Source organism: Sylvia atricapilla, chromosome 20 (genome assembly GCF_009819655.1).
Source record: "Sylvia atricapilla isolate bSylAtr1 chromosome 20, bSylAtr1.pri, whole genome shotgun sequence".
Classification (NCBI taxonomy): Eukaryota; Metazoa; Chordata; class Aves; order Passeriformes; family Sylviidae; genus Sylvia; species Sylvia atricapilla.
In genome coordinates, this window is record NC_089159.1 from 5,747,453 (window position 1) to 5,759,271 (window position 11,819).

At 54.6% G+C, this 11,819-nt stretch overlaps 2 protein-coding genes across 3 annotated transcripts; both read right to left on the minus strand.

Annotated features, from left to right (window-relative positions):
* Positions 1 to 162: 162 nt before the first annotated feature.
* Positions 163 to 6,788, minus strand: PHKG1 (phosphorylase kinase catalytic subunit gamma 1). The gene is made up of 10 exons (XM_066333252.1): positions 6,634 to 6,788; positions 4,800 to 4,933; positions 4,340 to 4,515; positions 3,991 to 4,045; positions 3,320 to 3,385; positions 2,976 to 3,139; positions 2,363 to 2,453; positions 1,501 to 1,654; positions 1,288 to 1,413; positions 163 to 473 (listed from the first exon to the last, which is right to left on the minus strand). Exons 2-10 carry the CDS (start codon positions 4,880 to 4,882, stop codon positions 222 to 224), a joined length of 1,167 nt encoding a protein of 388 aa, XP_066189349.1. The 5' UTR covers positions 4,883 to 4,933; positions 6,634 to 6,788; the 3' UTR covers positions 163 to 221.
* A 1,081-nt stretch (positions 6,789 to 7,869) lies between these two features.
* CHCHD2 (coiled-coil-helix-coiled-coil-helix domain containing 2) lies at positions 7,870 to 10,422 on the minus strand. Of its 2 annotated transcripts, none has more exons than XM_066333269.1 (4): positions 10,217 to 10,422; positions 9,402 to 9,645; positions 8,687 to 8,844; positions 7,870 to 8,181 (listed from the first exon to the last, which is right to left on the minus strand). In XM_066333269.1, exons 1-4 carry the CDS (start codon positions 10,270 to 10,272, stop codon positions 8,130 to 8,132), a joined length of 510 nt encoding a protein of 169 aa, XP_066189366.1. In that variant the 5' UTR covers positions 10,273 to 10,422; the 3' UTR covers positions 7,870 to 8,129. The 2 variants fall into 2 exon arrangements, with proteins under 2 accessions (XP_066189366.1, XP_066189367.1); XM_066333270.1 differs by having other exon boundaries at positions 8,697 to 8,844; positions 10,217 to 10,421.
* Between the last annotated feature and the right edge of the window lie 1,397 nt (positions 10,423 to 11,819).

An 11,819-nucleotide genomic window follows, 5' to 3' on the forward strand; every position in this document is an offset into this window, starting at 1 on the left:
CTGTCCCAAAACAGACACTGCAGGTGCCTGAGGGCTGAGCCTTCCCCATGAGGTGCTGCAGTTCCAGTTGAACACACGCCAGGAGCAAATGATTTCCTGGGTTTGTATTTACACCAGTCCTGAGCCCAGCGAAACAAAACTTCAAAACCCCAGAAATCACCGTTTCGTTTTCCAAGATTTTACTCGCCTACTGTGAGCCAAACCAGGGGCTGGGGCAGCGATCAGAACAGCCCCTCCTCTGCTGCCAGGGTGAGCAGGATGGCCTTGCAGGTGTTCTCAAAGAGGGCAGCTCTGTTCTGGGCCTCCCCTTTCTTCACCCAGTGGCGGTAGGTGCGGAAGGCGCAGGCGTCGATGAGCTTGCGGACGGGCTTGAGGGCGTAGGGGTCCCTGACCACCAGCTCCCTGGTCACCGACTTCACCTGCCGGTACTGGTAGTAAATCCTCACCGAGGCCAGCACCGTCAGGCAGATCACCTGGGGCACAGGGAACAGCCTGGGATTCAGGGGAAATCCCCACAACAGCCTGGCATTCCTGGCATTTGGGAATTCTCTCACAGCAGCCTGGCATTCAGACGAATTCTGCCACAACAGCCTGGGATTCAGGGGAAATCCCACAATGGGGTGGTCCCAGTGCATCTCCTCACGTGGGGGAGGCAGCTCAGTGGCTGGCACAGTTTAGTTCCCGTGGGGCTGGCAAAGGGCAGGGATTCATGCCAGGGAATCACAGAATCACGGCATGGTTTGAGTTAAAAGGGAATTTAAAGCCCATTTTACTCCATCCCCTGCCATGGGCAGGGACACCTTGCACTATCCCAGGTTGCTCCAAGCCCTGTCCAACCCTGTCCAACCCTCCAGGGATGGGGCAGCCACAGCTTCTTTGGGAAACCTCTGCCAAGGCCTCACCCTCAAGAATTTCTTGCCACTACCCCATCTATCCCTGCCCTCTGGCATTGGAAAGCCACTCCACCATGCCTGCCACTCCATCCTTTGTCCAAGGTCCCTCTTCAGCTCTCTTGGAGCCTCTTTAAGGAATGAAAGGGGCTCTAAGGCCTCCCTGGAGCCTCTCTTCTCCATGCCGAACTCTCCGGCTCTTTCATTGTTTTTATTTGGAGGTGAGAGGCAGCTCTCACCTTTACTCCCTCCCATAAGCGAGTTCCTGGTCTGCACCCAGGCTGCCACATCCTCCCAAAACCCAGCCCCACCAGCCTTACCCATCCCCAGATTCTCCCAGCTCAGCTGGCAAACCCATCCCACCGCTGGCTCCTGCAGCTCCCAGCCTCATCCTCACCTTGAATTTTCGGAAGGGGCTGAAGTGCCGGACCTCCTCCACGTCGTACTGCTGGAAGAAGGGGTGCGCCAGCGCCTCGCCCGCCGTGTACCGCTGCCGCGGGTCCACCACCAGGAACCGCGAGATCTGCACGGGCCGCCCGCTCAGGTTGGGCTATTCCAGGGGTCTGCAGCACCCTCTGCTGACCCAGGTCCTCCCAGCCCGAGCGCTTACCAGGTCCTTGACGGTGTCGGAGCGGTCGTCCCACTCCGGGGAGCCGAAATGGTAATCGCCGTTCATGATCATGCGCAGCATCAGCATCTGCTTGCGGTGCCAGAAGGGCGGCGAGCCGGCCAGCAGCGTGTACATGATCACCCCGGTGCTCCACCTGTGGGCAGCCCACACCGAGCCTCCAGCACCCCTGGGCCACCCCCAGGGCACCCAGCTGGGTCTGCACCTGCCTCTGCCTCCCTGAAAACCAGCAGGGAACTGCCCTGCCCGTGCCTGGGGCTCAGCTCGCTGGAGCGGGGGTTTGGGCTGAGCTGCTGCGGGGTCACTCCCTGGATGCTGCAGGGCACTGAGGATTTGACCCTTGCAGAGTTTTTTAGGGAAGGGAGTAGGGCTTGGTGATGCCAGGCAGGCTGGTGCCCTCAGCTCAGCACCAGGTGTCCTGGCTGGAACTGGGAAGGGGATGAAATCTCCTGGTGAATGTCACAGCTCTGAAGCCACCAGAGGTGATGGCAAAGTCCCTGCAGAGCTCTGCTGGGCTGCCCTGAGCTGGCTGCTCTCTCAGGAGCTGCACAGGGTGTGTTTAAAACCCCGTCATGGAGCTCAGCCTATGTGATTTCCATGAACAAAGTGTTGCTTTCCCTCCCACAATGGGACTAAGTGAGGAGATGGGCTTGTCCCCAGGTTGCTTCTCCCCCTGCTCTGTGCCAGAGCCCCCTGGTGACCCAGACAGCCCCTCACAGCCACCACTACTGGCTTTTGCTGCATCATTTCCTTCTTTCCAAACACTCAAACAGGTCCCCATCAGCACAATTCTGCCCGTGCCTCAAACCACGTGTGTGTGTTTAGGGAACAGCTTCTCACTCACATATCCACCTCCTTCCCATAGCCTTGGTGCTCATCATCCATGGAGCACTGCAGGATCTCAGGGGCCAGGTAGCCAGGAGTGCCACAGATCTCTGTGGGGACAGGGACACAGGGCACAGCATCACCACAGGTGTCATTCCCACCTGCCCCCAGGCAGCCCATGGTGGGATCTTTGCAGGCATGGTGCTCACAGGGAGGAACTGCACCCTATGTGCATCTCACTGGTGACTTTTTTGGTGAATTATTGTGGCTAAAAAGTGAGCAAAGAGAATTATAAGGGTGCTTGTGGGAGGGGATGCCTGTTGTTGGATATGTGGCTCTTTGCAAGTAGGAGTTGTGGGAAATAATGCTGGGCAGCAAGTGGATGAGGTAACAGGGATCAACTGGAGGAATAAAGCAGTGTAATGGATTAGGATGGTTTTCCTAAAGAGCAGCAACTTATTCATGGCAAGGAGAGAGGTGTGGAGGTTGTGTGCAGTCAGAACTTGTGTGTGAGGACAGCAAAAGCAGCCAAACAGCACCAATTTGCACCCTCAGGTGAGACTGATAACAAGGACAGAGTGGGGCTGTAAAGTCTCACCAGCCCAGCATCCCCACACCTCACCAGCCCCTACCTTTGAGCTTCTCATTCTCGTTCAGCTGGCAGGAGAACCCGAAATCTGTCAGCTTGATGTTCATGTCATCATCCAGCAGGATGTTCTCCGGCTTCAGGTCCCGGTGGACGATGTTGATGGAGTGCAGGTACTGGATCACTTCCAGCAGTGCTCGCATGATCTTCCTGGGGATGGAGACAGCTCATCCCCATCCCAAATATCCACTGGCACCACGATCCCAAGGATGGGGACCGGGACAGGACACAGGGACACAGCCCAGGGTGCTGTGCTGGCTGCAAGGTCTCCCCTCAAACCCACGTTCTACTCTTGCAAGGTGATTTTCACCCCTCTGCCCCTGGCCTTACCTGGTTTCCTTCTCGCTCAAGGTGACTTTCTCAGTGAGGTAGTCAAAGAGCTCCCCTCTTTTCATCCTGCACGAGGGAGGGGAAACAGAGTCAGGCAGAGACTGAGCTGCAACAGCAAACCAGCCCTGAGTCCCTGGGAAGGATCAATCAGGGGTCTGTGCCCTTTAACAGCCCAAAATAACTTTCATAAAAAGGGGTAAAAATGCCTTTATATTTTTCAGTAAAATATCAGGCAGGAGGAGAAGGAGCTGTGCCTGGAGAGGGCAGGTTTTGGATAGAAACACAATTGTTAAGTGTGGAAAAGATCTTTAAGTCCAACCATCAAAGATGTGGCAGAGATGGGGCTCTCCCAGTGCCATCCCACTCCTTGGACATCCACTGCACTGCGCTGGCATTGGGAATTGTGGCTTTGCAGACACCCTGGTCCCACTGAGCATATAAATAACCCTCCGGGATACATGACAGCTCCCACCAAAGGTTACAGGGAAACCTGAGCAGCACTGAGCCGCTGACAGAGGGGAAACAGGGCTGGCACCAGGGCTGCAATGAGCTTGCAATAATTGGGGCTTGATTCTACCTTAAGGGCTGCTTGTCCCTCCACTTTCCCACTTTTGGGCCATAAAAAGCTGGGACCAATCTGCAGAGAGGGAGAGGGCCCAGCTGGTACTTACAGGTCAAACACCAAGAAGAAGAAGGTGCTGGATTCATAGCTGTCCTTCAGCTGAACTGCAATAAAGCACAGGGGTGTGAGCACAGTGTTCATGTCCATCAATGGACTAAAGATCTGATTAAACTGCTAATTGAGTTAATGAGGAGCTGATCTTCACAGGTGTTGTGGTCAGGAGATGACATGGGGGGCACTGCTGGGGCGTGTGTGTATGAAGGGAGAGCAAACAATGCTCTGAGTGTCTGAGTCTGTATCATCCAGGGATTTCACGCCAAAAACCCTTCGTGGGGGACACCCCGAGGAACAAACAGGGCAGGAACTCCCCTTGGCTGGATGCCCAAGGCCTGACTTACTGACGTTGGGGTGGCCCGAGACCTTGCGGAGGATGTCGATCTCCTTGGTGGTGGCTTCCCGCAGCTCCTGCACCTCCTTGGGGGAGATGTTCCCCGCCGTGATGTCGATGATCTTCACGGCATATTCCTGCCTCGTGGTTTTGTGGATGCACCTCCGGACCACGCTGCTCACCCCCCTGCCAGGGACAACAGGGACAGGAAAGTGGGGGTTCCATCCCTGCCTGCCCAGCCACCGGCACCTGGGCTGGCTGGGATTTTCATGCACCAGCGGGTCTCGCTCTGTCACCCTGTCTCGGTGGGACAGAAGGGTTTCAGCTGATGGAAAGTGCTGTTCCATGCTATTTTTAGCCCCATGCTGCTGTGGGCCCTGTTTGTATCAGATTCCCAGGGAACACTGTTCCTCTCTGACACTGGAGGACGTCCGACCAAAACAAGCCGCTTGCCAAAAATAAAACTTTACCTGCCCAAAACCTCCTTCGGCTCATATTTTTCATAAAACTCCTTGGATGAGTTCCAGTCTGGTAGATCTTCTTCCTTCGTCATCTCTGGCTCCTGTCAGGCAGCACTCTGGGCTTGTCTGAGGGCAGAAAGGGGCTGCAAGGAAAAAAAGAGTGAGGATGGGAATTCACTGCCCCCAGAGCTGGGATCATCAATCCCTCATGGACAAAAAACACTGAGGAGGAAGGAAGAAAAGGAAGATCCTGAACCAGCCAAAGTGGGTATTTTGCTGCTTGGAAAAGCCAAGCTTTGCTCTTGGGATGCTGTGGAGATTCCAGAGAACAGGAGAAACCCCACAGGATTCTGTCATGGCCTGGTTGTCCCCAGGAACTTTGGGAAATGCTTTAGCACCCCAAAATCTCATCCCTTCCCCGTGCCCAGCTCACAGCAGCAGCCCCCAGAAACACCACCCCACCCCAACACCAACCCAAGCAGCACCTGGAATTTGCCCCTATTGTTTTTCTCTTTCTTTTCCCTTTTATTTTTAAGAGCACAAAGTCGTCCTTGGCTGAGAATAAGGAGGGGAAATAACGTTTAAAGGGAATGGCAAGGGACTGAGGAGGAAAAAGAGGTGGTGAGGGTCAGTGAAGCAGCGAGAGGGGCTGGGTGGGTCAAGGTGCAGGTGAGGACAGAGGGACTGGGGACAATGGGAGCTGAGCCAGCGTGAGGACAGCAGCTGAAAGAGCTCCCTCAGCCACTCCTGTGCAGCTGCCAGCAGCCTCCACAACCCCTGAAAGGCTCTTGTCCCATTTCTTTTTCCTATTTCAGGCTTGGAGAGGTTTTTACACAGCTTGTTTCTGTGCCCATACACGGAGTCCAAGCAGTTAGGGTGGAAAGCAGCTCTCACAAGCCTGGGCAGCAAAACTGTCCCTTTGGGGTGACAGTTTGTTGCTGGGGAAGGGACAAAGGTGAGCAGGAGATCCCCAGTTCTGTGAGTTTTCCTTTGCCCTCCTCTCAACAACTCTGCCAGGGCACTGGCAGCTCTAAGTACATTTAAATCTCATTAGCCATGCGTATCTCTCCTGACCTGATTTTAAGGACCAAAGTGGTGTTTTGGGCGTCTGGCTGCCGCAGCCAGGGGTATCTAACACAGGCCGAAGCATTTCTGAACAGCCATGAATTTAACTTAAAACATTTTAGTTGTTGGAAACACTGAGGAACGCCAAACCAAGACGAAACCACGAAGGAGAGGCAGGACCAGGAAGTAGAGAAAATAAAATATCTCTGAGGTGACGGGGGAGGTAATCAAAAACTGATTCTTTCTGAAAATCCAGGTGCTGGGGGTCGGAGCTGTGGGGAAAGGTTGAGGAGCATCCAGGGAGCCCTGCCGGGAAAAGCCTGGAACCTGCGCGCTGCCTTCTGCTGCGAGGGAAGGACCCGGGAGTTTCTCTAAAACCCCCGGAATTACAGAGGCAGATCTTAGGGGACACCCCGGGTTCATTATCAGAGCTCCAGGGGGGTCGGGAGGGGATTTTTTGCCTGGATAAACACTGAAGGCTGGGCATCGCCCCCCGCCCGCAGCTGCCAAACGGCGGGGGCCTCTGCGGAGGACAAAGATACTCAAATATCCGTATTTGAGATAAACCCGCAACGCTCAAGGAAAAAAAAAAAAAAAATTCAAAAAACCCAAACAAAAACCGCCAAGCTTTTAGGCCGGCAGGAGAACGCGGTGCCCCCCTCAGAGCCCGAAGCCCGACCCTCCCGCCGCTGACCCGGAGACAAAGAACGCCGAGCACGGGAGTTTTCCGGCCGGGAGCCCCTCACACACCCTCCCCTCAGCGCCGCCGGCTCCTCACCTCGCTGAGGGCAGCGCCGGGCCTGCAGCGGCCGGGAGCCGGGAGCCGGGAGCTCAGGGCCGGCCGCCGCCGCCCGGCCCCGGAGAGAGCGCAGCGCGAGTTGGCAGCGGCGGGCGCCGGGCGGGCATGGCCGGGCAAGGGGCAGGGGGGGCCGGGGGCCGCCCCGGAGCTGCGCCGCTGCCCCGGCTTAACCCTTCGGCCGCCGAGCCCCGGCGCCGCCCCGGGCCCTCCTCCGCCGCCGCCGGGGTGGTGCTGTGCGGCCGCCGGGGGCTGGGGCTGTCCCCGGGGCTGTCCCCGGGGCGTGGGGACGCTCGGCCGGGAGGGGCCGGGAGTGGGGAAAGGGGAGAGCCGGCGCTGCCGCCGTGACCGCTCAGTGCTCACCCAGCGCCACGGCCGGCGCCTTGGACACCTCCGGGGGTGGTGACTGCACAGCCGCTCGGGGAAACTGGTCTGCTGCCTGAACACCCAGTGATTTTTTTTTTTATTTTTTTTTTCTCTCTAATAGCTAACCGAATCTCCCCTGTATCAGCTTAAGGCCACTTCCTCTCGTCACAGATTGGCCCCAACCCCTCCATTGGTTTTATTTCAGTTCCACCAGGACGGTGAAACAGCCCAGAAATGAGATGGGAGCTTGGTCAGCAGAGGCGAAGCTGCTCCTGCCACTGGGACAGGCAGTCCTGTCCTCATCCCCCGACAAGAGGTGATTCCTCGCCCTTTTGAACACTGGTTTAACCTTGTCACTTCCAGCAACTGCAGGTGAGGGGTGAAGTGCTTTAGGAACGGGCAGAACATCCAACAGTATAATAGTACTTCAGGGAAAACAGGTCATCTAGAGAAAATATTTTTCACAGGAACTGCACTTTCCAGAGCAGGGTTATTCCCCACCACACTTCCTGGTGGGACCACAGCTTATCCAGGCTTTTCCAGGGGTGTCCAGGAGTGTGTTTACTTTATCAGCCTCAAGGATTTGAGCAAGGCATGACGTGGCTGCTCCCTCCACTGGAAAAAGGAGGGTTTGCACTTTGCATCAGTAAATACTTTATAAATAATTATTGTTTTCACGTAGCAACGGTGGCTTTGCCTGAGCCCGGCAGGAGGAAAAACGCCACAGGCCCATCTTTTCGTGGTTCATCTCTACCACAGCATGAAAGGGAACACCTGCAGAACACCCTGGCACAACCAATTCACCTCCTCACCCTTCGACTCCAGCACTCAAACTCAACTAGAGCAAGGTACTTCAAGAGAGAGAAGTTTATTTATAGACAACATTACATACATTCAACACAACAATCAGCAAAACCAGTTAAACCAACGTTAGTTCATTCTGCTTTATTATTCACTCTTCCATTTTGTGCTAAATTAAATTGCGGCTGAAGTTGGCTCATGTCAGAGGCAGCTATGGCAGGAGTCAAGCCACAGGGATGATGAGAGTGTGAATATATGAACTAACAAGATACCAGACAGCTTTAAACTTTATTACTGAAGCTTTTTGTTTTTCATTCATAGGTCAGTTCTTGCAAGATGATCTTCAGCAGGCTTAGGCCAAACCTGAAAGGGAAGGAATCATGTCAGTGAGTTTTGGATCCCTGAATGGAAGAGTAAGGAGGTATCTCAGGAAGTTTTGGGATCCCTGAATGGAAGGCGTTTTCCTTGACTTAAGACAGATTTGTCAGGGTGTTCCCCCTCCCCTCATGCATTTGCTGGGATATGCTGAGCTGCAGCCAGCAGCACTGGTGCACAGCTGCCTCCTTCCTCGCAGGACAGGATGGTTTTACTGTCCTTGGAGCTCTGCTAATCCCCCAAATGTGCTGCTGCCACTTTTCCAGTCACCTTCAATCCATGCACCAGCACAAAGCATCAGGAATTCAGCCTCTTTCCACCCCAGCCACATGCACAGCACCCGAGCACAAATCCCAACAGAACAGCAGCTGCTTTACCTGGCTTCAGAGCACCATCATCACTCCCCATCCTCCACCAGATGGATCAAACCCCCAGGAAATCATTCTCACAATACTTTTACTGGTTATCCCATTTAACAGCTGCCTGTCTGCACTTGTACTTACCATTGGCAATCCTGCACTGCTTGAGCACCTCACTGAAGCCCTCACACAGTTTGAGGTCAGTCTGGTTCTGGGCACACTCCAGGAATTTTTTAATCTCGTACTGGCAAGGACCCTGCTGCTCCTGGGCAGCCTGAGCAGCCTGGGGCTCCTGAAACACCAAAAGGCTCCATAAGCACCCTTCTGACAAAGCCAAACCACCCCCACACTGCTTGCTGAGGGTTCTTCCCTGCATTTCAGTCAAAACCTTCATTTCTTTAATGGAAAACAAGAGAAGGGTTGAAGTACAAAACAATTTTCCAGCAGTGGAAACTCAGAGCAGTTTTTTAAAGTTAAAAACATCTGAGTGACTTTGATACAGTCAGGTAACTCAGGATGGCACCTGAGCAAAAGTCTCCCCAACAGCACACCTGGAACATGAAGTCTTGCCTGAACCAGAGGAATAACTCAGTAGAAAATAACACCAACACCTTGCCACACACCACTCCTGCATCCCTCTGAACTCTCTTTAAGATGAGTCACGGTGAGTTACCTTGGAGATTCAGTCTGTAGCTACAGACTATCTATGGTTTTATATATATATAGTCTATATAAAGACCGTACGAACCCCCAGCTGTGACTCATGCGGTGTTTAAGGCTCCAGCAGCTCCCTCAGCCCACGTGGGGCTGCGCTGCCCTCAGTCAGTGTCCAGCCGTGCTTCCCCTCACCTGGTAAGTGATATCGGGCCTGGCCTCGGAGCCGCTGCCTCCACTGAACCCTCCGGTGATGGCGTGGCCGATGGTGTGTCCCACGGCCGAGCCCACGGCCACGCCGGCAGCAGTGGTGGCCATCTGGGCCATCAGCCCCGGCTGCTTGGGCGCCGGGGCCGCCACGGCGGAAGGCGGAGCCGCTGCGGGGACAGAGGCCCGAGGTGCCGGTGATGGAGACGCGGCTCTCATCGGGGGTGCCCGGCTGCAGGAACACAGAGAGAAACATCACTCCATCATCATTATCCCAAACCACGTGGCCGCAGGGCCAGGAGTCCACCGTTCCTCCTGTGAGGAACACAATGTCCCGAGCTGCAAGGGACACACAGGGACGGTCGAGTGCTACTCGTGGCGCTGCACAGGACATAAGGCCCCAGAGATCACGCTGGGATTACACACACCCCTGTTACACGCTGAAGGAATGACCTCAGTGTTCTGGTGAGCGTCTTATGCAAGACATGGTCAGGATTACAGGCTTCTTTCTGCCTAGTTATTCCCCAGCTCACACAGAGCTATGCTGTTATGGGGAAAAATACAACATGGCCAAAAAGGAGTTGATAAATACGGTGCTGATGTCCAGGCCCTGAGGCCGAGCAGACCCGCTTCCATGCCTCAAAATGCCCAACCCCGCTCCGCCAACCCAGAGCCAGCCCAGCTCAAACCAGCCGGGCGCTGCCACCACCCCGGTGCGTCACCCGCCCGCACAATGGCGGCCAGGCCGCTGCGGCCTGCGCGGGGGACACGGGAGAAGGAGATGGGGCTCCGGCGGCCCTCACCTGGCGGGGGGCGCCACGCGGGACGTGCGGGCGCCGCTGCGGTTGCCCCTGGGCATGGTGGCGGGGAGCGGAGGGAAGCGAGAGGAAGGCCCGAACGGCGCGGAGGGAACCGGAGAGAACCGGAGGAAACGCCGAGCGCACGGCCTGGCCCGACACCCGCCCGCCGCCTCTGAAGGTCAACGCCCGTGCGTCACTTCCGGAACGCCGCGCGCGGGGCGGGGCTGGCGCGGAGGCCACGCCCCCTCCGCCCCCTGAGGCGCCGCGCGGGAGCGGCAGCGATGGTGGCCGCAGGGGTGGTCACGGTGGATAAATAAACGCCTAAACCGCGGCTGAACCTGTGTTTGCGGGGCCGTCGGTCACAATAAACGTTTAAATAGCGATAAACCTGCGTCTGCGGGACCTTCAGCCACAGTAAGCACCTGAATTGCGATAAATACGCGCGTGCAGGATCTTCGGTCGCAATAAACACCTCAATCGCCATAAACCCGCTTTTGTAGGATCCTCAGCCACAATAAATACCTAAATAGTGATAAACTCCCGTCTTTGTGGGACTTTCAGCCACAATAAACACCTGAATAGCGATAAATCCGCTCTTGTAGGATCTTCAGTCACGATGAACACCTAAATAGCGATAAACCCGCTATTTATTAAGGTGTGGGACCATCGGTCACAATAAACACCTAAACCGCAATCAGCCTGCACCCGCGGCACCTTCAGTCACGATAAAAACCTAAATCGCGATGAAAAGTGTTCCAGCCTTCAGGGAATCGTTCTCTGTGGAGAAAAAAGCCTCCAAAAGCCTCTCGGAATTCTGCCCTTCAGTAGAGTTACAGATTTTAGATTTCAGTCTGGAGCAGAGAAAGGATCCCATCAATCCACAGAAACATCTCCAGGGGGTGCCAGAGGATGATCCCGGATTCTTTTTGGTGATGCCCAGCATCAGGACGAGGAATAATGGCCATAAACTAAAACACAGCAAGTTTCACCTCAACGTGAGAAAGAATTTCTTTACGTTGAGTGTGGCAGAGCTCCAAACCTGCGGTGCCACTCTCTGGAGACATTCCAGCCCCACCTGGATGTGCTCCTGTGTCACCTGCTCCAGGTGACCCTGCCTTGGATGATCTCCAGAAGTCCCTTCCAATCCCAACCATTCTGTGATTCTGTGATTTTCACCCCGAAAAAAAAGCGAGGTTCCCTCCTGCCCTTTCATCCCCACCCAAGAGCTGAGTCTCCTTGCTTTAGAGACACTATCTACTTTGAGAAATTAATTTTTAAATTAATTTATTAACTGTGGTATGAATTAAGCTGTTTCTATACACAGCAGCAATGATAAGGGAGACCACAGTCAACAGTTAGGATAATTCATGACAAAAAAAAATTTGCTTGTTCGCAGTTTCTTCACTTATAAAGGAGGTGAAAGACCAGGCATTTCAACATCTTTTACATCAGGGGATGTAACTGTTGCCTGATGAAAGAAGTGCTAACATTGTGAGTTTATAGAGCAGAAGTACGGTTCAGAAAAGCAGTTGCTGACGAGAGACTTATCAGGAGATAAATATAACTGATAAATCACGTTGAGAACAGGAACATCTGCCGAAGCTCA

Excerpts from the sequence above, each read along its gene's own strand:
- PHKG1 (XM_066333252.1), bottom strand. The coding sequence starts at position 4,882 with ATGACGAAGGAAGAAGATCTACCAGACTGGAACTCATCCAAGGAGTTT. Across the intron at positions 3,140-3,319 it reads TTGAGCGAGAAGGAAACCAG|GAAGATCATGCGAGCACTGC; the intron begins GTAAGGCCAGGG and ends CTCCATCCCCAG. Across the intron at positions 474-1,287 it reads GCCCCTTCCGAAAATTCAAG|GTGATCTGCCTGACGGTGCT; the intron begins GTGAGGATGAGG and ends CCTGTGCCCCAG.
- CHCHD2 (XM_066333269.1), bottom strand. The coding sequence starts at position 10,272 with ATGCCCAGGGGCAACCGCAGCGGCGCCCGCACGTCCCGCGTGGCGCCC. Across the intron at positions 9,646-10,216 it reads CGCGTGGCGCCCCCCGCCAG|CCGGGCACCCCCGATGAGAG; the intron begins GTGAGGGCCGCC and ends GTGTTCCTGCAG. Across the intron at positions 8,182-8,686 it reads ATTGCCAATGGTAAGTACAA|GTTTGGCCTAAGCCTGCTGA; the intron begins GTGCAGACAGGC and ends CTTCCCTTTCAG.